The sequence below is a fragment of the Nicotiana tabacum genome, chromosome 8 (assembly GCF_000715075.1).
Source record: "Nicotiana tabacum cultivar K326 chromosome 8, ASM71507v2, whole genome shotgun sequence".
NCBI lineage: Eukaryota > Viridiplantae > Streptophyta > Magnoliopsida > Solanales > Solanaceae > Nicotiana > Nicotiana tabacum.
This window is the reverse complement of record NC_134087.1, coordinates 155273482-155298347: the sequence shown is the minus strand read 5'-3', so window position 1 is coordinate 155298347 and position 24866 is coordinate 155273482. Positions and strand designations below refer to the sequence as shown.

Here is a 24866-nt window from a genome sequence, read left to right as displayed (position 1 = left end):
TTATATTACACTCCATTATCTCCTTTTATCTACCACTATTACCATCTCGATGAGTCATCTAGTTTGTCCTTGGCTTCTATTTTTTATAATAAAAAGTTGTAACTTGCAGTCCTTTTTTGTTTCCAACAACAAAATAACAACTATTCCTAAACTCCAACCTAGTTGGAGTTTGTTGTATGAATCCTCGCTACCTATTCATTCCATGTGGACCTCTTTCAATATTCAATAATTTAGAGTTTCTGTGTCTTTTTACAAAGATACAAACTTCTAAGCAAACTAAAAAGACTCCGGGCAAATATTGGGCCTAATGTAAGTGTGTCGACATGATCATGCCTTAATCCCAACTAGTTGGTAATGCTTATAATAAAACTTTACTTCCGTTATGTTTTATTTTTCGTTAAGCCTGCAGCGACTCCAAAGATTTTAGGTCTTTAGGACAACTTCCTTCCATGTATCAATCATCATGTTCTTGCACCTATCAACCTGTGCATTTGGAGGTATACATAGGACATGACAAAACAATCTCTAGCGAGCTTCTCTCATTTAATCCTCTATATGTGCTACATGTAACTTCTGTTAGATGTGATAATTTCTCATCTTGTCTAATTGTTTATGATCGCACATCCATCTAAACATTCACATTTCGAAGACACTCATCTTGTGGATATTATTGGGACTTGGGGGCCCAATATTTGATCACATATGACATTGTTGATCTTACAATCGTTCTATAAAACTTGTCTTTCACTTTGGTAAGTATCCTCTTACCGTAGAACACTCTCGCAGCAGTTCTCTACTTCAACTATCCTATTTTAGTTCTAAATGATACATCTGATCTATGCGAATTTCCAATCTTGTCTAATCTGGTATGATTACACATCTATCCTTTTCTACGATACTTGTCTTGTGGATATGTTGGACCTTGAAGATCCAACATTAACACTATTGGACTTACAATTGTTTTATAGAATTTATCTTTCACTTTGGTAGATATTCTCTTATCGCAAAATACTCTCATAAAACTGCCCCTTAACCATCCTATTTTAATTCCATATGATACATTTCATCTACTATACCATTTTCCTGGAACATTACGACTAGGTATTGGAATTATCAACAATTAGGCACCACAATTCTATCTAATATCCCCTCACTTCACGTTTCTTAAGTTAACTAAACTTGCATGGAACATATGTCTTCTATTTATTCTAGAATTCTTATGCTCTAAACTTCTATTGTCCATGCAAAATCTTTGCTAATATGAGCTAATATTACTTTTTTTCACCCCATCTTTTTCTGATGTCTTTTAGAAATATACTCTATCTATGCTGTAAAAGATTGTTTTGGTTTTTTTTGGTTCTGTCACAAAATGGTGCCAATTTCCTTGAAATGAGAGCTCTATTACCTTTCAAAATATCATCCAAAAAGTTAATGCTTTTCTCTAACTGTGTTCACATATGTTCCCTGTTAACTTTTCTTAAATTTCTATTTAAAATGATAAATTTATACTTGCATGTACACACCTTTATCTAAATTTAATACAATTGGATATTGTTTGAACCTTAAAAATAAATAATTAAACTAAATAGTTGGATGTTTGATGTTTGCTTTCTAGATTTCTCAATAACTTTTTCTAATTATGAGATCTCATACTACATAGCATTCTCTGTTAACTGTTCTTAAATTTACATTTAAAATGATAAATTTTACTTGCATGTACGCACCTTTATCTAAATCTAATATAATTGGATATTGTTTGAACCTTAAAAGATAAATAATTAAATGAAGTTAGTTTGATGTTTGCTTTCTAGTAAAATTTTCTAATTATGAGATCTCATATTACATGGCATTCTTTTCTTTTTTTCTATTGGTATTTACGTTCTGAAGCGATTTCGAAAATGGGGTCTTATGTATCAAAGAGTAGTCAAACCACTGGTTGGCTGTTTTTTCTCTAATATATTCCAAAATTAGGTGTTAAACAGAAAGCCTCAAATCTTCTTCTAGCAAATACTAAACTAAAGATTTCAGCTGTTTTCTTATCCTCCGTGCTAGACCAAACTGGGATTGTTATCTGGGACAAAGGCAGCATAATTTTTAAGTGTATTACTAACTTTTACTCAGATAATCCATTTACTGATAAATTTTGTAGCATACATGGTTTGTTCAATGCAATATGCAAATAACATAGAAAAGTCTAAGGGACCTGCTTGGACTTTCAGCACAAAGCGTGACTGAAATGAACGCTTTACTGAACATAAGTGCATGCCAAAAAATTAAGTACCAAGTAATGCAGCAAAAACATAACAATGTACACTATCAACAATGTTATAGACTAAAGAATTGAAGAAAACTACGACTGAACATATGAAGTAAAACTCAAATTCAGCCATTGTATGTTTCTCATTCAAATGTGAAAATGCTGTTTTAAGTTCAAAGTGGTGATTAGTTTTCTCATCGGAGAAGGGTCAAAACTGTCCTTTTACTATTTGGTATAGAACATATATCCTCCATTAAAAGTTGGTATCAGAACTACCCTGCCGTGACCAATTTGGCTTGCTTATACACTCGACTCACATACTTAATTTTTGGATATTTTTAAAATTTAAATGTTTTTTTCGTCCAAATTACCCCTCTTTTTACTAGAGCCCCCTCCCCTCCCTCACTTTTACATCTGACCACATGCCCCTGATTTTGTTTTACTTTTTTATTTTTTTTCTTCTCTTTTATTTTCTTACTCTTTCTTTTTCATTTCTTTTCAACCTCCATCAGTGGCACACTCCATCAACACCACCCCTCAACCACTATAGCACCATTGCTCCACCACCCTTTTCTTTACTACTCCTCTCTCCCTACCTAATTTTCTTCTAAAATACTTCCTTTATCACCATTGCATGCCTCTCCTTTAGCTCTCTCTCTAGATTTTTACCCTCATCTTTATCTTCTACAACTTCTCCAACTTTAGCCATAGACGTTGTACCATCTTTTTCACCCCTCATTATTGTCGGAACACCGCCCTATCTCCTCCAATACCTCCTCTCCACCGTCACCCTTTCTTCATTGTTCCGCCACCCAAAAGCTCCCTCACCTCCAAAAAATCAACCATCATAGTTCACTACCAATTGAGATCATTGATCATAGTCCACTTCCAACCAAGAGGTTGTGAGTTCAAGTCTCCCCAAGAGCAAGGTGGGAAGTTCTTGGAGGGAAGGATGTCAGGGGTCTATTTGGAAACAACCTCTCTACCCCAGGGTAGGGGTAAGGTCTGCGCACACACTACCCTCCCCAGACCTCACTAAGTGAGATTATACTGGGTTGTTGTTGTTGTTGTTGTTGGTCTTTAGTAGAAACCATTGAAATACTATTATACTTCCAACCGACGAGCTTCACTACTTCCAAGGTTGAGATCCGACTGAAAAAAAAATTCCAAAGAAAATGCTCAATCATTTGCCATTGATGGAGATTGAAGAGAGAGGAAGAAGAAAGAAAAGAGGATGAAAGAGAAGAAAAAAAGAAATTAAAAAAAAAACAATTTGGTTCAAAGATGCTGAACTATGTGAGGAAGAAGAAGAGAAAAAAAGGTAAAATTTAAATAGGGGCTAGCGGTTGGGTGTAACCACTAGGGAGGGGAGGGGATCTCTTAAAAAGAGAGGGGACAAGTTATTAATTGGGACATGTGGCATTTTTTGAAATTTAAAATTACAAAAACTAAGTCTGCTAGTCGAAAAGGGTATAAGTGAGCCAAATTGGTCACGGCAGGGGTAGTTTTGATATCAACTTTTAATGGAGGGTATAATTGTTCTATATCAGATAATACAAGGACAGTTTTGATCCTTTTCCGGTTTTCTTTTCCCCTCTGAAAGATAGTCTGTGAGCATTGAGTTGCACATGTAAGTGCCTTGGTGCTTGTACTAAAGTTCTGCCTAAGCGAGCGAGACATAGCACTCAACCTGCACTATGTTTTGTCTAAGCGAGCGAGACATAGCTCTCAACCTGCACTATGCATAGTTTCATGACTTAACTGTCCTCAAGCGGGCATTTAGCAACATTTTTCCAATGTAACTGAGAGAGTACTACATTTCGGGATACCTTAGTGTGTCCCCCTTCGTAAAGCTATTGCCTAGAACATTGATCAGTTATTGCTTGTATGCACTAAAAATTGAAGGGAGTGGGATCTCTCTGTAATTGGCAGGCAGGAGACCTTACACATTTTTTCTATGTATGCTTTGTCAAAAAATGCAGTACACGGGGAATCGTTGCTCGGAGTTATTAGGGTGTGTTACAATATTGCTCTTAACAGGTATTGGCTTAATACTTTATCTGAAGGTGATTAAGCTTTAATTTCAATTGAAGCTAATAATGTCTCTGCTTTGTCTGTTTAGCAAAAGTCCAATAAACCAAGCAACATCAAAAGCCATGCTAACTCAGATGCTTAGCATTGTATTCAGACGGATGGAAAATGATCTGGTATGTGAATGAATCGTGAACTGAACCGGTTTTTTGTTTCTTCTTTGGGATGCTTTTTTTTTTGGGGGGGGGGGGGATGGGGAACCATGAATTTACTATATAGACCCTTAATAACTTCTTGCAATTCAGGTTTCTAGTTCATCTGGATCTGTTGCTCGCCAAGAAACTACTGATACTAATGGGTCAAACGTAAAGGTTGAGGAAGTGTCATGTAATGATCCGGAAAATGAAGAAATAACACAAGGGGAAGATGCAGCTAACATTATTCAGGCTAAAGATACATCTGTTGCATCAGTTGAGGAACTTCAAAGTTTCGTTGGTGGTGCTGATATTAAGGTGTTTTGCATACTATCTGAAACTTCATTCTTACTAACGCCATTACAGTATTGTCATGTAAAAGCTTATGATAAGTACCTATTATAATTTCTCATTGGAATGTAGGGTTTAGAGGCTGCTCTTGAGAAAGCCGTGCAGCTTGAAGATGGTGAAAAGGTCACAAGGTATGTATTCAGGGTTGAGGACATGATTCTTGTAAAGCAAACATGTTTTGCGGTGATGTTTAACTACATTTTACAAATTGTGTGACAATTTATAACTTTAACCAGAGGAATTGAGCTCGAAAGCATGAGTCCTGGACAGCATGATGCCTTACTTCTTTTCCGAACCCTTTGCAAGGTTTGCATGACTTGTCATTGATGCAAGGTAGTTAGGAAATCTGTGGACTTTGTTTTGATAGAAACGAGTTTGCAGATGGGCATAAAGGAAGACAATGATGAAGTTACTGTTAAGACACGCATTTTGTCCTTGGAGCTACTTCAGGTAAGCATTCTTTTACGGCCTGTTTGATTGTTGTTTCCTATCGTTTCCCAGTGTATTGTTTTATATTGTGTTTTATTGTGGTGTTTGAAATTATGTTTGGATAGGTTGTATTGTTTATAGTTGTTAATAACATTTTTCTTGCTTGGTTTGACTGTATTGCACTGTACAATAACTACTAAGTTTACTAAAATGCCCTTAATTACTGTAGATGTTGAACTTATCAACGATTGAAAACTAAAAAACTGATGATCTTTGTCAAGAAAGTAGCAAGGAGTATAACACGGAAAAGTTTTATTAATTATGTCTAAAGTTTTATACTATGCCCTATTTATATACAGTGATTACATAATACTAGGTATCTACTTCTCGATGTAGGATACTATATATTACTAACTATTTAACACTCCCCCTAAAGCCGGTGCATATAAATTATATGTACTGAGCTTGTTACAGATGTAACTAATACGAGAATTAGTAAGAGACTTAGTGAAAATATCTGCAAGCTGATCATTTGACTTCACAAACTTTGTAACAATACCTCCTGAGAGAATCTTTTCTCTGACAAGTGACAGTCGATCTCAATGTGTTTAGTCCTCTCATGGAACACAGGATTTGACGCAATATAAAGAGCAACTTGATTATCACACACCAGTTCCATCTTGCTGATTCCTCCGAACTTCAACTCCTTGAGCAACTGCTTGACCCAAACTAGCTCACACGTTGCCATAGCCATGGCCCGATATTTAGCTTCGGCGCTAGATCGAGCAACTACATTCTGTTTCTTGCTTTTCCAAGAGACCAAATTACCTCCTACTAGAACACAATATCTAGACGTAGAACGTCTATGAGAAGGTGATCCTGCCCAATCAGCATTTGTGTACCCAACAATCTGCTAGTGGCCTCGATCCTCGCATAGTAATCCTTTGCCTGGAGCTGACTTTATATACCGAAGAATGCGAACAACTGCATCCCAGTGACTATCACATGGAGAATCCATAAACTGACTTACACACTCACAGGAAAAGAAATGTCAGGTGTGAGGTAATTCAATTTGCCAACCAACCTCCTATATCTCGCAGGATCGCTAAGAGGCTCTCCCTGTGTTGGCAGAAGCTTAACATTTGGATCCATAGGAGTGTCAACAGGTCTGCATCCCATCATTCATGTCTTCTCAAGAATATCTAAGGCATACTTCCTCTGTGAAATAACAGTACCCGAGCTAGACTGATAGCCTGTTTGGCCAAGCTTCTTTTTGGCCAAAAGTGCTTTTTTTTTTTGGCCAAAAGCACTTTTGGCAAAAAATTGAGGTGTTTGGCCAAGCTTTTGGAAGGAAAAAAAGTGCTTTTGAGGAGAAGCAGAAGCAGTTTTGGAGAAGCAGAAAAAAGTAGCTTCTCTCCAAAAGCACTTTTTTGAGAAGCACTTTTGAAAAAAATATACTTAGAAGCAGTTTTTTAAAGCTTGGCTAAATACTAATTGCTGCTCAGAAGTGCTTTTCAAATTAATTAGCCAAACACAAACTACTTCTCACCAAAAGTACTTTTGAAAACAGCATTTTTGAAAAAAAGCACTTCTCAAAATAAGCTGATTTTTGCAGCTTGGCCAAACGGGCTATGAGCAACCACAATATCTAGAAAATACTTCAATCTGCCCAAATCCTTAGTCTGAAAGTGCTGAAAGAGATGCTGCTTCAGATTTGGTAATACCATCCTGATCATTGCCAGTAATAACAATATCATCAATATAAACCAGCAGCTAAATACATAAATTAGGAGCAGAATGCCGATAAAACACAGAGTGATCAGCTTCACTACAAGTTATGCCGAACTCCTGAATAAATGTGCTGAATTCAGTGTTATTAAAGGTGAAAAGCGCAATAAAAGCTCTAAGGCCTATTGGGCTTTAAGCGCAAAGCGCCAAACAAAGCGTAGGCTTTAATGAAGAAAGCCGCAATTGGAAAAAAAAACTACAAATATGTATGTGTAGTCCAAGACTAATATCTATAAACATGAATATTAAATATATGAACAAAGAAATTGAAGAAATTTACGATAAAGTGAAATATCAATTGTTTAGTGTTGACTTTTCAGGATTACACTTATTGGCTAGGAAAAATATGCCTTAGAGCCTTGATGATAGCACTAAAGCGCCCGTTGAGCAAGGCGAAGTGCTCAACCTATTTTGAGCCTCGCTTTAGGGCTTAAGCACGCCTTTGATAACGCTAGCTAAACTTACCAAACCAAGCTCGAGGAGACTGTGTCAAACCATAGAGGTGACCTGCAAAATCGGCATACAAGACCACTAGACTTCCCCTGAGCAACAAAACCAGACAGTTGCTCCATATAAACTTTTTCCTCAAGATCACCGTGGAGAAGAACATTCTTAATGTCTAACTTAAACCGAACAACATCCTTAGACAAAAAGAGGCGAACAAATGCTACTTTAGCCACGGGAGAGAAAGTGTCACTATTACCAAACCCAAATATCTGGGTGTATCCTTTTGCAACAAGATGAGCCTTAAGCCAATCAACCTGGCCATACGGGCCGACTTTGACTGCATAAACCCAACGACAACCAATAATAGACTTACCTGAAGGAAGAAGAACAAGCTCCCAATTGCCACTTGCATGTAAAGCAGACATCTTATCAACCATAGCCTGTCGCCATCCTGGATGAGATAGTACCTCACCAGTAGACTTAGGCATGGAAACAATGGACAAAGATGATACAAAATCATAATAAGGTGATGACTGGCGATGGTAACTTAAAACGACATAATGGGGATTAGGATTAAGTGTGGATCGTACACCTTTTCGAAGTGCAATTGGTGGACTAGGATGAGACAAGTCCGCAGTAGGTGCAGAATTTGATGCAGGACGTGAATCATCTAGGCCTGATGCTAGACGTAGATGACGATGATAAGTCAAGAGTGATGGCCTTGTGGCTGGGGATGTAGGAGGAGATTGTGAATACATAATATTCGACAAAAGTGATTTATTACCCGAGATATGATCAGAAGCTCTTGAGTCCATGACCTACGGTCCAAGAGTACTAGACTGAGAAACACAAGCAAAAGAATTATCAGCAACAGGAGTATCACTCTAAGCAACTGAGGCTACTTGTGGAGTTGTTTGCTTACTGGGTCAATACTGAAGGATTTCATTATATTCCCCTCCAGATAAAGAAAATCCCTGATTACCTATAGTCTCGGTCTGAGCAACATGAGCGTTTCTAGGTGGTTGACCATGTAAAGAATAACACTTTTCACGAGTGTGTTCAAGTTTATTACAATAAGAACACTTGGGTCGAGATCTCCCAAAACAACCTCCTCCTCGTCGATTCTCCATAGCCTGAGATGTTCGATTTTCCATTGTCTGAGATGCGAGAATAGAAGAATCAACAGTTGGTGGTGAGACCATTGTGTGACTAGGTGGCGCAACAAGACGAAGCAATCGAGAGAATAGTTCATCAACTGTAGGGACCGAAAGACTAGCCAAAATTTGGTCTCTCACCGAGTCAAGGTTATTAGGCAGTCCAGCAAGTGTAAGAACTAGAAACATTTCTGTGATTGCTTTTGTTGTTTTTCAGTACTAGCAGTGACTGATATCAACTTCTCAAATTCCTCCATAACTACCTGCACCTGTCCCAGTAGGTAGACATATCCAACTCCTGTTTCTTTAAGTTTGTCATTCGAAATATCACATCATAAAAACGAGATGTCATTAGTGTATGAAGTATGAGCCTTCTCCCAAACTGAATAACATGTCTGGAATGGACGAAACAAAGGCGTTATCTTGGAATTAATCGATTACGACAACAAACTACATAATTGAGCATCAAATTTCTCCCGGAGTGCTTTGGCTTTTTCATTTCCATCACTAGTCTTCTTGGTTAGGTGATCTTGAACACCTTGACCCTTGCACCATAACTCAACAGAAGAAGCCCAGTCTAAGTGGTTTGAACTTCCCATTAAGGGTTCCGAAGTAATCATCAAACTTGAATTTCTAGAACCCGTGCTTTTAGAACCAAAAACATCAAGTCCCAAAGACATTGTTGGACCAAATAGCACAGACAATGAAGAACAATAAAAAGCTCATAGGAACAGTGAAGAAAAAACACTCTCTCGTCGAAAACTGAATCGTCGTCAGAATCTGCAAATAGTCGCGGCAAATACAAAAAGTTGTCGGAATTTGGTGTAACTTGGACTGGTAGGCTCGGAATCACCTCGCGAGCCAACTGTCCCAAAGGAGTTTCGCCAAAAACTGGCTGGAAAAGGGCTCACGTGCCAACGCGTGTGACAGACGCGTTGCTGGCGCCAGAGGTTCTGGCGCGTGGCAGGTCTTCTGCCGGTATGGTTTCTTCGGCTTTGGTCCCCGGAGCCTTCCAAGCATGTTGGTGGTGTTGGTTTTAGCACGACACTCACCAAAAGGAAGTGACACGATCAGATCGGGAAAAAGTCGCCGAAAGTTGATGCACAACGACTGTCCGACCTTTCCGGAGTTTCTCAAGGGTGCTCTGATACCATGTGAGAAGTATAACACGGAAAAGTTTTATTAATTATGTCTAAAGTGTTGTATAATGCACTATTTATATACAATGATTACATAATAATAGGTTTCTACTTCCCAATGTGGGACACTATACATTACTAACTATTTAACACTCCCCTATAGCTCATTTCAACCTCGATGGGCATATCATGATTTTCGATCACATTTCATGTTGGGTATACAAGATTTAAGTTAACGTGCAATTTTGTTCTGAAAAAATGAAAAAAATGAAAAATTGAGTTTGCAAACTCATTTTTTGAAATCGTCAGAACAGACATTGCCTAAAAACTTGTAAAAACAGCATTTGCAATCTAAAGCTCACTGGAGATAGACCAGAAATAACTAGTCAACTTACTGTAGTTATGTCACCACTAACACTAGAAACATTAAGAAAATATTAATTATTTAACGCAACCGGTTGTTGGAATGTTAAAGTTTCTTTCAGTCTCTCTTTTGTGTTTCTACTTTCTATTATTAGCTACACAAAACCAAAGCTAGAGTGATAGATTGGGCTTTCCATTTTTCATAACCAATTCAAGGCTAGCAAATCCAAGTCCCTAAAAGAAAATCAGAAAAGCTGCAGTTGTCCATTCTGAAGCGAACCAGAGCAGTAAGGCGATGAACTCCAAACTGCACAACATGAGAAGTTAAGGCTTGAAGTTGTAAAATGAAAGCGGTTTAACACAATTGCTATCTCGTTTGAAGCTGGGAATATGTTAGTTCGTAGTCCAAAATATAAAAAGGAAAAAAGAAAAACATTCTCATATATTCAGTTCTTTGATCTACGTAGGAAACTAGGAGTTGGTGGTTGACTTATCCGAAAAAGTTTCAGAGAATATAACTAGGATTTGCTGTAAATTCGCCAAATACTTTTTCCATTTTTAAAATCAAGTATCACTGGAAAGGCTGTCGAATTGGTTTAATTTGGATCCGATGTTATTGGCGACCTTCAAAATGCTTTTCTAGCCCTAAGTATGTTTTACTGGATATCTTTTTAAAGCGTTTTTCTTGTATAAATGTTGGCATCTTCTGTTCCATCTTGTTGTCTATTTCTTCATCACCGGGATCTGTTCCAGTGTAAATCTTAACATCATACCCTTGACCTCTTAGGTGCAATTGACAGGAATCCTCGTCTTCCACTAAATATTTTTGCATAATCTAATTTGCAGGGTCTTTTGGAGGGAGTTAGTGACTCTTTCACAAAAAACTTTCAGTTTATGGACTCCGTCAAGGCTTATCTTTCATATGTTTTACTAAGAGCATCAGTTTCACAATCACCTACCATCTTCCAGGTTAGCCATTTTGCTTTCTGAAACTATGCGCCCATGCTTTTAATGTCTTTTTTCTTTCGAAACTCTTCGATGTTTAAATTACTAATAGTTGTGCACATAATTTGACAGTATGCTACAGGAATTTTCTCGGTCCTTTTGTTGCGATTCAGGGAATGTCTCAAGGTATGCTGTGTATGCACTTCCTATTGAAGATTGAGGTATATATTTCAAAATTTTGAGAGGTTTGCAAATTATAAAATTTATTTTCAGGGTGAAATTGGTATTTTCTTTCCCTTAATTGTCCTACGTCCACTGGATGGCACAGATCTGAATGCGAAAATGAGTGTTCCACGGTATGATTTTTGTTTAAATGAGAATAGTTTCTAATTACATAACTGTTATACTTGATTTGTTAACCTCATTGTGCCTTTTACTTTTTCCAATAGATATATTTACACCAAACTATGCACGGGATACTCAGTATTCTCAGTTTTCATGTTGTTTATGACAGTGGCGTACCCAGACTTTTATGCAAGCCGGTTCAGACATATATATTGAAGTTCTCAAAAATAATCGACAACAAAAGTGACACTTAATTAACAAACAAACATGTTTACCTAGTGCTTTTTATTGTGGTTCGTAACAAAACCCTAAAAGAAAATTTGCCCAAAGCTCTTTATTTCGTTTTCAAGCTACACTGTTTTTCCAAAAAAAGAAAAAAAGAAGAAAAAGAACACTATATATATAAATAGAACCATTTACCTTTACAATTTAACATTTTGTTGAACTTTAGAAAATTTTACTCTAACAAACATCTGTTTGATGATATTAAAAATACTAAAGTCTACTTATTTATTAATTTTAATTTAATTTGCACTAACACTTAACAAAAAAAAAACAATAGAAGAGCTAAGCAAAATTAAAAAATTCATATAGAAATTCCAAAATGGAACGACACTAAGTAAACAGTAAAAGATAGAAAAGAAGAAGTGCAAGGACAAAAACTGTCAGATAAGCTGTCCAACATTTTGAGAAAGAGAGAAAGAAACCAAAAACAATTGTAGCTTGGATTCGAACCCGCGACCATCACAAAGTTTGAACCCGCTTGGACCATCCGATCAAAGCACAACTTTGTTTAAGTGGTTCAACCGCTTTAATCTTATACAGATGTTTTTCTTTGAAAAATAATTTTCACATAAAAATAGTAAAAAATATTTACGAAGTGGGTTCAGTTGAACCCGCTTCAACCAATGTGGGTCCGCCCTTGGTTTATGACCTTTATACATTTGAAGGACAACACAATGATGTTGCTAAACTTGACTGACAACACTAAAGTAGAAAAAATATATTCAGAGATGTAATAGTTCAACTTACCATCCAATCTCCCATAGCAGCTTGGATGTACACTAAAGGTTCTCGTCTCGAAAGGAGCTTGACATTAGGGTCCATAGGTGAGTCAATTGACAGATGCTCAATCATGTTGGTTTCCTTTATGATGTCCAGAGCATATTTCTCTTATGAGATGAGCATACCAGATTTACCGATATGTCCAAAAAGTATTTAGTTGTTCCAAGGTCTTTGATCTGGAAGTGAGTAAAGTGCCTTGGTATCTCAAACTTTCTTGGTCATCTCCTGTAATAATTCTCATGTACACAAGCAACAACTTACGGAAACTGACCTTGTGTAGAGCGCTGATATAAAATGGTCTGATCCAAACTGCTGAACCACAGAATTGAAATGTCCAACCTAAGCTAGTAAGGACTCTTTCAGATTATGGAGTGACCGTTGCCTTCACATACTAGACCTTTCTTTCCTTAGGCACAAAGTTAGATGGTTGCTCCATATAGACCTCTTCATTAAATGTTACCTTGGAGAAATACATTCTTGATATCATACCAGTAGAGATGCCAAATGTAGTTGCTGGCTTTGCGTGCTACCACGTGGATAGTTTGGAGGGAGCCGGACAGGAGCCTTTGACCGAGTGGAGAACTCCCTTCACCTTTGTTTGATGTATATTTGTGCTCACAGGATGCATGCACCAGTGTAGATGAGCTGATATGTTTATATGGATAAACTGAATTCTGATTGTTTGGTAACAAATTAATTTCTGATTGTCTGATTATCATCTTTATCGGGGAATCTATTATCTTTTGCTATTGATTAAGCTTATTAAAATTGCAAAGAAGCTGACCATGTGTTATGTCTACTAAGAAAGATCACATGATCTAAAATCTTCAAATAAGCAGAAAATATGGAAATGATATCTTGTGGTGCAGTAGATAATGGAGAAGATTCTTAATGGCAAAGAAGGAAGGATAAATACCAAAAGCATTATATTTCCCATGTGAATCAACACAGCATGGGAAAATGAATCTACAAAAGGCTGTCTCGTTTCGTCTGAGCCATGAGGCATAAAGTAACTAGAGAAAACTCTTTAGAGACCCATACTTACAAATATAGTTGAACTTCCTCAAATATTCTGAGTTAAAAAGATTGCTAAATTTACACTTTTGACTTGTCAAAATTTTTTAAAAAGAAAACTTAAGTGCCAACTCTAAACACTGTAGTATGACTATAACTGCTTAATTGCTACTAATAATCACTTCAACTTATCAAAAACAGAAAAAACCTAAGCCCTAACTCGAAACAATGATAAAACATATAAACGTTAAAAAACAATATAAAACCTTGAAATCCCAACCTAAATATACAGGTTGAATCAGACCTCTAAATTTCTACTTCTATACCGCAAACCTAATGTAGCCCGCTTATATGATGTGTCTTTTTTTTTTTTTCTTTTACTTGTTTGAATGGAAAGTGTACACATTATCTTGGATAAGATATCAGTCACAGGCTAGTTTTTTCACAAATCTCGAATATTAACTTTTTGTACAAGTATGGCATTCGGGGTGTAATCATGATTATAAAAGTTATATTTGATGGCACCACACCAGCATTAGATTGTTTAAAGCTGTTCAAATTAATGTCTTTTGTTTAGCACCCAGGAAAATAGTCTTGTGCTATTATTAAACAAAGTAGATAGATGGATTACCTTGTTCTTGTGTTAATAACCACATGCATGCAAACTAGTACAACAACATTACAGTCTTTGTCGTAACTGTTTTTACAGGATGCTAGAGAAAGTTTGCAAGAATCCTCAGATGCTTGTTGACCTTTATGTGAACTATGATTGTGATCTCCAAGCACCTAATTTGTTTGAACGAATGGTCTCTCTCTCTCTCTCTCTCTCTCTCTCTATTTCTGTCTCTGAAAGAGGTTGGCTTTGCTATGTCTTTGTTTTGTAACAACTGTATGACCTAAATATCCTCATGTGTTTCTGTTATAGGTTACCACATTATCTAAAATTGCACAAGGAACACAAAATACTGAGCCAAGTTCAGTTGCTACATCCCAGATAGCATCAATCAAAGCATCTTCTCTTCAGGCATCTCTTTATAATACCTTCTTCTTGAGTTATCGGTGGAATTTCAATATTATACTTAACCCTTACACTTTCGTTTCTGATCTCGTCCTTTACAGTGTCTTGTAAATGTGCTAAAATCTCTTGTCGACTGGGAGAAGTGTTGGACAGAGTCAGAAAGGCTGCACAACAGGAATCAGTCTTCTGAAGAAGAAACTTCAAAAGGAGACCCTGATAAGATGAGAGACGTGGATGATTTGCCTAGTAACTTTGAGAAATTGAAGGCCCACAAATCTACTGTTGAAGCAGCTATATCTGAAGTATGTCTTTTTGGCCAATTCTCACCGAAAGTTATCAGCTTTTGAGGCTGCTGTTTTACTATCTATTTGGATAAAGTATCTATTTTGCTGCGTTTTGCATACTGGTATGTGCTTGGGCTGGACTATTAGTGTTTGTTTCTTCGAAATAATGCAGTTCAATCGAAAACCCACTAAGGGAATTGAACATCTAATATCAAATGGGCTGGTTGAAAACTCACCTACTTCAGTTGCTCAATTTCTCAGAAGTACTCCTAGCTTGGACAAGGTAAAGTACCATCTATGTCCTTTGTGTTCCCGTTTTGCCTTTTAATTGACTTGAATAGAAATTCTAACTATACTGGAGTTTCAGGCTATGATTGGTGACTACTTGGGCCAGCATGAGGAGTTTCCTGTTGCTGTCATGCATGCTTATGTTGACTCAATGAATTTTTCTGGAATGAAATTTGATTTGGCAATTCGTGAGTTTCTTAAAGGGTTTCGGCTTCCAGGGGAAGCTCAGAAGATAGATCGCATTATGGAAAAGTTTGCAGAGCGGTAAGGCATTTATTTGAAGTTCCCAATATCATTAAGATGTTGTCCTTTTGTGAATACATTATGCACATGTTTGCCGAGCAATGGGAATTTGTACCTGTTTTTCATTCTTTGAGATATTGTCCTTCTGTGATATACTTTTGAAAGATGAGTAACCACTAACAAGATAAGACTGCAGAGGATAAACAAAAAAACAAAGTAATTGAGAGTCTTTCAACATGATTGATCTCTTCGCCAGCTCATACTTTTTGTCTAGAGAAATAGTGGATCTCCTTCTGCATCATGTCTGAGTCCTCAAATAAACTGATCTACGGAGTTCTGCCTAGTGCAGTAAACAAGTAACAAAGCTTGTCATTTATCAAAAGAAAAAACTTTTCTAGAAACGTTGATGTTGTGGTTGTCCTTTGTGGCATAGGATTAGAGATTAGAACTATTTTTGTGGACAAACATGTATCTGAATTTATGTCATGTTGAGTAGCAAAAAATTGGAGAAAAATAAGTGCCAATGATCAAAGCTGTTCATTCTAGATGAGGACTTGAAACTGGTATATACTTAGCCACTTGGTTTCTGCAAAAGGTGTTTCTGAAACACGTGATGGATTAGTTACTTGCTCTGGTAATCCATATCTATCACTCATGACAATGTCTATTGACAGTTACTGTGCAGATAATCCTGGTCTATTCAAGAATGCAGACACAGCGTATGTTCTAGCATATGCAGTTATAATGCTGAATACTGATGCTCACAACCCGATGGTCTGGCCAAAAATGTCAAAGGATGATTTTGTACGTATGAATGCCACTGATGAAGCAGAAGATTGTGCTCCAAAGGAACTTTTGGAGGAGATCTATGATTCAATTGTTAAAGAGGAGATAAAGATGAAAGATGATCCTACTGGCCTCGCGAAAAGTAGCAAGCAGAAGCCTGAATCTGAGGAGAGAGGACGCCTTGTCAATATTCTCAATCTTGCACTGCCTAGAAGCAGATCTTCAATTGACCCAAAATCCGAAAGCGAGGCTATCATCAAGCAAACACAGGCTATTTTCCGAAATCAAGCAGGAAAAAGAGGAGTCTTTTATACTTCACATAATATCAAACTTGTACGTCCAATGATTGAAGCTCTAGGGTGGCCGCTGCTCGCCACTTTAGCTGTTCTTATGGAGGAAGGAGATAATAAAGCACGTGTTGGTGTTTGCATGGAAGGATTTAAAACCGGAATACACATCACACATGTTCTTGGAATGGACACCATGCGATACGCATTTTTGACGACTCTTCTTAGGTAATCTTTGGCCGTGTCTGTTAATTTCACTCTTTCAGTGTAATAAAGAGTTATAATCAAGGCTGCTTGGACCAAGTTAGTATTTAATTCCCAAAGTTAGCTTTTTTGTCTTCTAGATTCTGGGCAGGGTCAGGTGGAGTGGATTTGGTGATGGAGGAGGATAAAATTTATGCTTTCCAGATTAGATATTGAAACAGCTTTTGCACTTTCATTGCAGACTTAATCTTTTACATGTACCAAGGGATATGAAAAGTAAAAATGTGGAAGCACTACGGACTCTGTTGACTATATGTGATTCAGATGCTGAAGCTTTGCAAGATACATGGATTGCGGTGCTTGAGTGCATTTCCCGGCTTGAGTTTATAGTAACTAATCCTTCAATGGCAGCAACAGTTATGCAAGGATCTAACCAAATTTCCAGAGATGCTCTGCTTCAATCTCTTAGAGACTTGACTGGAAAACCTACTGAGCAAGTGTTTGTGAATAGTGTTAAACTGCCCAGTGAATCAGTGGTTGAATTTTTCAGTGGTTTGTGTAAAGTCTCAGCTGAGGAATTAAGACAATATCCTGCACGTGTTTTCAGCTTGCAAAAACTTGTTGAGATCAGCTATTACAACATGGCTCGCATACGAATGGTAATAGCTCCACCCATTTAAGTGCTAGTAGTGTTGGGTAAATTTTTGACATTGACATGACAGGTGATTTGGTTGTACTATTTAGTTATCCATCTCTTTACCTCTTGTTGCCTAGTGCTACTCAACGCTAATGACAAATAATGCTTAGTTCAGTTCTGGATTGTGGCTCAACGGATGATTATATTAAAACTTAAATGTATTAGAAATATGTAATTTATTGTGCTTGTGGAATTATTCTCTTTGCCCTTGATTTACTTAGGGGACACTAACAAAATCAACAATTTGTTATACTCATCAATGTATAGTTCTAATCTATTCTTTTTCATATCTTCTTATTTCAAATGAATATATATTTGAATTTTATGACGATTGTACGTGTCTTTGGTTGTTTTATTCTGCAGGAGTGTAATATATTTGTGTTACTTATCAGAAAAAGAGTGCAATATATTTATATTAGTGCCAAAGTGGAGCTCACTCGAATGTATGGCTATCAATGCATTTCAATCTTTTTTTAACACGTTAGAAAGTGAAAATTGGACCAATTTTACTCTTCTGCTATGCACTTCTTTATATATTTTGCAGAGACAACAGGAACATGAAACAACTAGCTTGGAATCCACTTGAAATGGAAGCAATTATTTTGATAAAAGGAATAATGTTGTAAACTAAAAATGATGGACGGGAACATTCTTAATAAGCATTAATTTATTTGAATAGAAAGTTATATCTTTTGATAGCAATGGTGTCCACACCGACTTGCTTGCACTTCGACTATTCCATATGGTCCTTGCTACCTTCCACCAGCAAAGCTATTTGGTATACATTTGCTTTTCTGAATATTAGTTGATTTATTTGATTGCGTAAAGAACCTTATGAGTTATGAGCAAAAGTGGGTGTGTTTCCACCTCTAATAGCCAATTGGATGATTAGTATTAATAATTCTTTGAAGTTCATTTAGCTATGGAGCTGCATCTCTTGTGGCACAATAGGAATCAGCTTAATATTGATAACTAGATGGTGCATACTTTTGTAAGTGCCAGTGAATTAATTCATTGATGATAACCGCCTCGCATCTCCCTAATAGGTTGTCTATAATGACTTTCCAGGTTTGGGCAAGAATATGGTCTGTTCTGGCTACTCATTTTATTTTTGCTGGGAGCCATCCTGAAGAAAAAGTTGCTATGTATGCCATAGATTCTCTTCGGCAACTTGGTATGAAGTATTTGGAGCGCGCTGAACTTGCCAATTTTACCTTCCAGAATGATATTTTAAAACCGTTTGTCGTTCTTATGAGAAGCAGTCGAAGTGAAACTATAAGGAGACTCATTGTGGATTGCATTGTGCAAGTATGTGTGCTTCATTTCTTTTTCCTTAGTTTCTTGGCTTACTTTTGTTTGAAAATATACTAATTCCTACTTGGTAGCAGATGATAAAGTCAAAGGTAGGAAGTATTAAGTCTGGTTGGCGAAGTGTGTTCATGATATTCACAGCTGCTGCAGATGATGATCTAGAGCCAATTGTTGAAAGTGCTTTTGAGAATGTTGAGCAGGGTATGGATCGGTTCATTCTATTTTAAAATTTCTTCTGTATGCTTCTCACTTTTCAGATTCCATTATGGAAGATTTCGTTGTAGTCTGAACATTGAAATAATCTTGCAGTTATATTGGAGCACTTTGATCAAGTAGTTGGAGATTGCTTCATGGACTGTGTCAATTGCTTGATCAGATTTGCAAACAACAAGACCTCTCACAGAATCAGCTTGAAAGCAATTGCACTACTTCGCATTTGTGAGGATCGTCTTGCAGAGGTTTGTCATCTGGGCTTCCACCTACTTGTCGATTCCATTTTCTTTGTTATTTGGTCTTCAATTTATTGTTATAAGTATGTAAATATGGCTTATGACAGCTGATTTTCCGCGTAACGGGACCTAAGATAATTGTGAAAATTAACCTTAAATTTTAAAATGTTGTAAGAATCACTAAAATGGAGTATCTCAGAAAGTCTATCTATTTTAAAATGAATAAAATATATCTAATTATGATAAATGGGATACGTGCGATATTTTTGATAACTCTTTTCAGGTGTAATATGTAGATATCTTCTCTTATTTTAGATAACCATCTACATGCTTGCGATTTAACGCTCAGTTGAGTTTTCAATGCTCTGTTATTCCCTATAGAAGTTGCATAAGTTTATGCTGATCTTACTCGGTGTGGAAATGAATTTCAGGGCCTTATACCCGGTGGTGCTTTGAAGCCCGTTGACACCAGTGAAGATGTGACTTACGATGTCACAGAGCATTTTTGGTTCCCAATGCTGGCTGGTCTATCTGATCTGACCTCTGATCCTAGACCAGAGGTCAGAAACTGTGCACTTGAGGTTCTATTCGATTTGCTGAACGAGAGAGGTGGCAAATTTTCATCCACATTTTGGGAGAACATTTTCCACCGCGTGCTATTTCCCATTTTTGATCATGTAAGACATGCTGGAAAAGAGAATCTGAGCTCTACTGATGAATGGCCGCGTGAAAGTAGCATTCATTCACTCCAACTGCTGTGCAACCTGTTCAACACTTTTTACAAGGTATGATGATTGGTTGCCAAGGAATGGGTATATTACTATCATGTTTATTAGCTGCAACTTCTGAAGGCCTATGTTGTGCGGACTCTCCAAAATTCTGCCGCAATCCTCCAAAAGTGCACTACTTTTGGAGGAACCTTCATGCATCCGGCGACATTTTCGGAGAGTCCGAGAAACATAGCTGAAGGCTAGATTATCCTAAATTGTTACATATAAAGTGGTCAAGTCCAATATCTGACCGTCTAAATGAGTAATTATTTGCGAAATGACTTGGGTATGTGTTACTGAAATGTATGATTGGCATCTTCTAACTCGTTTCTTATCTCCCAGATCGTACTATGCGGGGGTGTTTCCCCTGTTATGTCTGTGTTGTCTCTTCCAAGTATGCTTTAGCATTTGCTTGATATCTAATACCTTTCGACTATTGTAACCATGCACTTGCATCATATCCTTTGGCCAACGTTCTCCAATTTAGATGTTTGCTTCATTGTGTAATCAAGTATTTGTATCAATTGATAAGCATGTTGCCCGATTAACTGACATCTAGCTTAGTTACATTTGCAACTTTACTAGGCTTTACCGGTGTGCCAATTGATCTATAAAACAAAACTAATGTGTCAATCCAAGTACTTTGTACCCATTTGGTGGACCTCAACCTTTGCGAACATAGATTGCTTGTAAACTCGGCCTTCTTATGCCCCTTTCCTAGGGAAATGTTGTCTTTAATTTTGTGCGCCATATGTAGCTTACCTTAAGTTGCTTACTTATTGAAGTATTGGTCGAAGATGCTTAAGTTTCTGATCAAAGGAAACAACATAATTTAATTTTGTACATCTGCTACAATTTCCTGCCATCCATATAGAATATCATGGATTGCTTTAGAATAGTATTAGGAGAACTGTTGAAGATGAATTTGAACAAGAAAAGGTTAAGCTTTTCTCTTTTGTTGACCACGATAAATAGTGCCATGAGCTGTAACTTGGAAAGAAAGGAGTGCTACTTGCGCAATGACTACTAATGAATTATTCATGCTACTACAGCCAAATTCACCTTCTCTCAAGATCAATTTTGTGCTAGCAGCATGTTCCATTTGTGATGCTTTTGCTTAACTCCAAAAAGCTACTAATTCGCTTTTGATCATTTCAGTTTCTTCAAGCTTACTTCGCTCTTGTTGTTAGAAAAAAACAAAAAGCTTACTTCTCTCTCGTAATTGCTTGAGAAAGTTAGAATGTCTAGGGACATACATGTTCCTATTTGACTTAGGCAAATTTGCGGTCTCACTACGTACGGATATTCACCTTCAATTATAAATGGCATGTGCATAGTTGGACTTTAATGGAGGAGGTTCCACTTCGTTGGTTTTTACGGTTTATAAAGAATCATTTGCTTTTTATCAAACACAAGTTTCTATTGCACTTCCCGTCAAACTCAAGGTGGTCTAACAACTTCAGTTTGCAAATAAAAACTAGAAATTCAAGTTGAGTATGTTGGAAAAAATTACTGTTGAAGGAACAGTAGTTTGGATAGTATTATTGAAATAGTATTGCCAGAACAAAATTGACTTGGTGCTGCCATAAGACTAAGCGGTGGCGCTACCATAAAATCATGAGATATGACCAAACTTGAAGACATGTATGATGATATCATGCTAGCTTGGCCATGATAGTTTCTTTTCTGCACAAGGACACGACACTAATGGGGATGAAGTGGTTGTTGTTTCAAAAGGTCAGCTGACGTGGGCTTCTAACTGGAACAATGTAGACTACTGACTTGACCTGTCAACTGACTTATATTGCTAATGTGATATGTTGGTTGACATAGTTTCATAACTAGACAAATGTGTAGTATTGGTTTGTGGGTCAAATGAGGTGGAAGGATAGCATTAGCCCTTGACAATTCATGTTGCATGAGGCACGTAGAATAAACCACGGAAAAAGATGTTGGAAAACATGGTAGGAAATGGACCAGAATAGTAATGTTATATAAAGAGAGAAAAACTTTGGTTGGGCGACGATGTAAAGCCTCCTCCAGTAAGCGAACGTTAATTGGGTCTCTACAAAGATCATTGAAACTTTGATACCATGTGAAAAGCAAAGAGAGGAGAGAAAATCTCTGCATGCAAGAGAGCTCCTTATACAGAAGTTGAGTTACATGAATATGGAAAGTTTCCTAGTTTGTTGGAAATTTCACTTATTAGACATGATCATTAGGAATATTTGAATATTGTAGTGGTTCTCTTGAATCATAGCACTAATAAGGACGTTGATGGAACTGCTAGCAGCCACAACTTGGGACAAACTCAACTAAAGCGAACCAATTTTCAGCCACTTACTAGAAGTGGGGTGGTTCCCAGATATACCAAACTGGATTTTCCTACTTTTGATGGTTCTACAGATTCGTTAATTTGGCTACATCGATGCGAGAAGTTTTTCTCTAATCAGCATATACGTGAGGAAGACAAGATGGGATTAGCTACATTCCATATGCTAGGTAAGGCACAATTATGGTACCATCATCTAGAGTTTGAGAATCCTTCCATGAGTTGGGTAGAATTGAAGGATTGTTGCACTCTCTGTTTCGGACCACCCGCCCGAAGCAATCCCCTGGGAGAGCTGTCAACTTGAAACAAACAGACTCAGTTGAGGAATACTGACGACTGTTCCAGGAACGCTTGGCACTAGCAAGCAAGGATGTTCGCATTGATCAACAAGTAAGCTTGTTCACTGTTGGGTTGGCTGATTACATCCGGCTAGATGTGGAACTACAGGACCCACAAGATTTGGCTCATGCTATGAATTTAGCTAGGGCATTTGAAAAGAAACAAATAATGTTGAAGGAAGTAACGACACGAAAAAGGGGCTTGGCAGAGCAATAAGAACAATTTTTCTCCCAACATAGAAACTTCTGTACCTCCTTTCAACGGGCAGCATTGCATTAGGGGGAAATAAAGAAGCAAAATCAGTAAGTTCATCAATCCCTTTCATAAAAATATTATCCAGAGCAAAAATGGCAAAACGAAGGGCAAAGGGCTTATGTTATAATTGTGACGACCCTTACACAGTTGGGCATAAATATAAGAAACTTTTTTGGCTGGAGTTGGCGGATTCTGGAAGCTACCGCTGAAGTTGAGTCCGAACCTGCTATTTCTTTGCATGCCATTATAGGTAAAAAAAGTGCAGAAACCATGCAAGCAAGGGCTGTTATACGAGAGCAATCACTACTGGGTTTGGTAGATTCTGGAAGTACACTTAACTTCATCAGTTTAACATCTACCCAACTCTTAAACATACATCCTCAATTTCAGTCAAGTGTTACTGTTTCAGTTGCTAATGATGATAAGGTTCAAAGCAAAGGAATGTGCCAAACAGTATCATTTTCCATTGATACTGCTTTTATTGTTGACTTCATTATCATTCCTTTGCCTGACATTGATATGGTGCTAGGTGTTAAACGGTTATGAACCTTGGGGCCAATCCTTTGGGACTTCGCTACACTCACCATGAGTTTTGTTTTTAAATGTCGATCAAATTGTCTTGTGAGACCCGCCTTGCACCATTTATCAACTCGATTTAATTCAAGATTTAGGCAAGTTTTGCTACAAATTAGAGGAATTGTTTGCTGAATTATTTCACGAACCTCCAGGGGTGCCCCCTTTATGAAATTGTGATCACTGAATCTCTTTGGACCTAGAACTGGACCAGTGGTTGTGTGACCCTATAGTTATCCACATTTGCAGAAGGATGAGATTGAAAGACAATGCACATAGATGTTACAACAAGGGATCGTTTGGCGTATTAGATCACCGTTTTCATCACCAGTTTTACTAGTCAAGAAGCATGATGGTACTTGGTGATTTTGTGTTGATTATCAGGAGCTTAATGACAAAACTATCAAGGAGAAGTTCCCTATTCCTGTGGTGGAGGAACTATTAGAGGAATTATATGGATCCAAGTACTTCATAAAGCTGGATCTAAAATCTGGTTATCATCAGGTTCGCATGAATCCACCAGATATTGATAAATCAGCTTTTCACACATATCATGGGCATTTTGAATTTCGTCTTGCCTCTTGGATTGTCCAATGCTTCTTCAAGGTTCCAAGCACTCATGAACCGATGAACGATGTCTTCAATGTACGCCTATGTAAGTTTGTGTTGGTTTTCTTCGACGATATTTTAATCTATAGCAAGACATGGGAGGATCATTTGTATCATTTGCGTGTGGTTTTTGACATGTTACGTGCCCATCGTCTCTATATGAAACAATCAAAGTGCTCCTTTGGTGATACCCAAGTAGCATATCTTGGTCATGTGATTTCTGCGACAGGTGTGTCTCAGTAGATGTAAACAAAATACAAGCACTTACAGACTAGCCTCAACCATAGTCAATTACTTCTTTGAGGGGATTTTTGGGTTTAACTGGATACCAACGCCGATTTATAAGGGATTATGCGTTATTGGCAGCATTATTGACATGCATCTTAAACGAAACTCTTTCCACTGGAGTGACAAGGCACTGACTCCTTGTACCGAATTAAAAAAGCACTTGTTTCTGCCCTGGTATTGCAATTGCTGAATTTTGAGGAATAATATCCTTCTGGTGGAGGTATTAGGGATGTTCTTCAACAAAACAACCATCCAATTGCTTTTTTCAACCGACAGTTGGTGGAGCGCCACCACAAATTTAGTGGCCTACGAGCGAGAATTGATTGGGTTAGCCACGACTGTACAACATTGGCATCCATACCTTTGGGGGAGAGCCTTTTTTATTCATATTGACCGCTATAGTCTGAAGTATTTGCTTGAACAACGGATTGACACTTCCTCCCAGCAATATTGGATTACGAAACTTAGGGGCTTCGAATTTTGTTTGGAATACCATGCTGGCCATTTGACCAAGGCTGTTGAGGGGAGGTTTTGTATGCCATCAACCAACCTCGCTCCTTGTTATTAGATGCTATTCGCGAGGAAGTTAAAAAATAATGAATCATTACAAA

At 37.4% G+C, this 24866-nt stretch overlaps 1 protein-coding gene across 1 annotated transcript in view; it reads left to right on the top strand.

Moving 5' to 3' along the window:
* LOC107785370 (brefeldin A-inhibited guanine nucleotide-exchange protein 5) overlaps positions 1–24866 on the top strand; it is a 58725-nt gene that overhangs the window by 11116 nt on the left and 22743 nt on the right. Inside the window, exons 6-25 of the mRNA XM_075219804.1 lie at positions 4240–4297; positions 4380–4464; positions 4594–4800; positions 4906–4964; positions 5070–5139; positions 5215–5283; positions 11000–11122; positions 11231–11284; positions 11372–11454; positions 14232–14328; positions 14448–14546; positions 14642–14842; positions 14997–15107; positions 15192–15376; positions 16030–16656; positions 16874–17291; positions 18398–18637; positions 18718–18841; positions 18950–19098; positions 19521–19874. Of these exons, the coding sequence (XP_075075905.1) occupies positions 4240–4297; positions 4380–4464; positions 4594–4800; positions 4906–4964; positions 5070–5139; positions 5215–5283; positions 11000–11122; positions 11231–11284; positions 11372–11454; positions 14232–14328; positions 14448–14546; positions 14642–14842; positions 14997–15107; positions 15192–15376; positions 16030–16656; positions 16874–17291; positions 18398–18637; positions 18718–18841; positions 18950–19098; positions 19521–19874 (3413 nt within the window). The remainder of the gene's footprint in view (positions 1–4239; positions 4298–4379; positions 4465–4593; positions 4801–4905; positions 4965–5069; positions 5140–5214; positions 5284–10999; positions 11123–11230; positions 11285–11371; positions 11455–14231; positions 14329–14447; positions 14547–14641; positions 14843–14996; positions 15108–15191; positions 15377–16029; positions 16657–16873; positions 17292–18397; positions 18638–18717; positions 18842–18949; positions 19099–19520; positions 19875–24866) is intronic.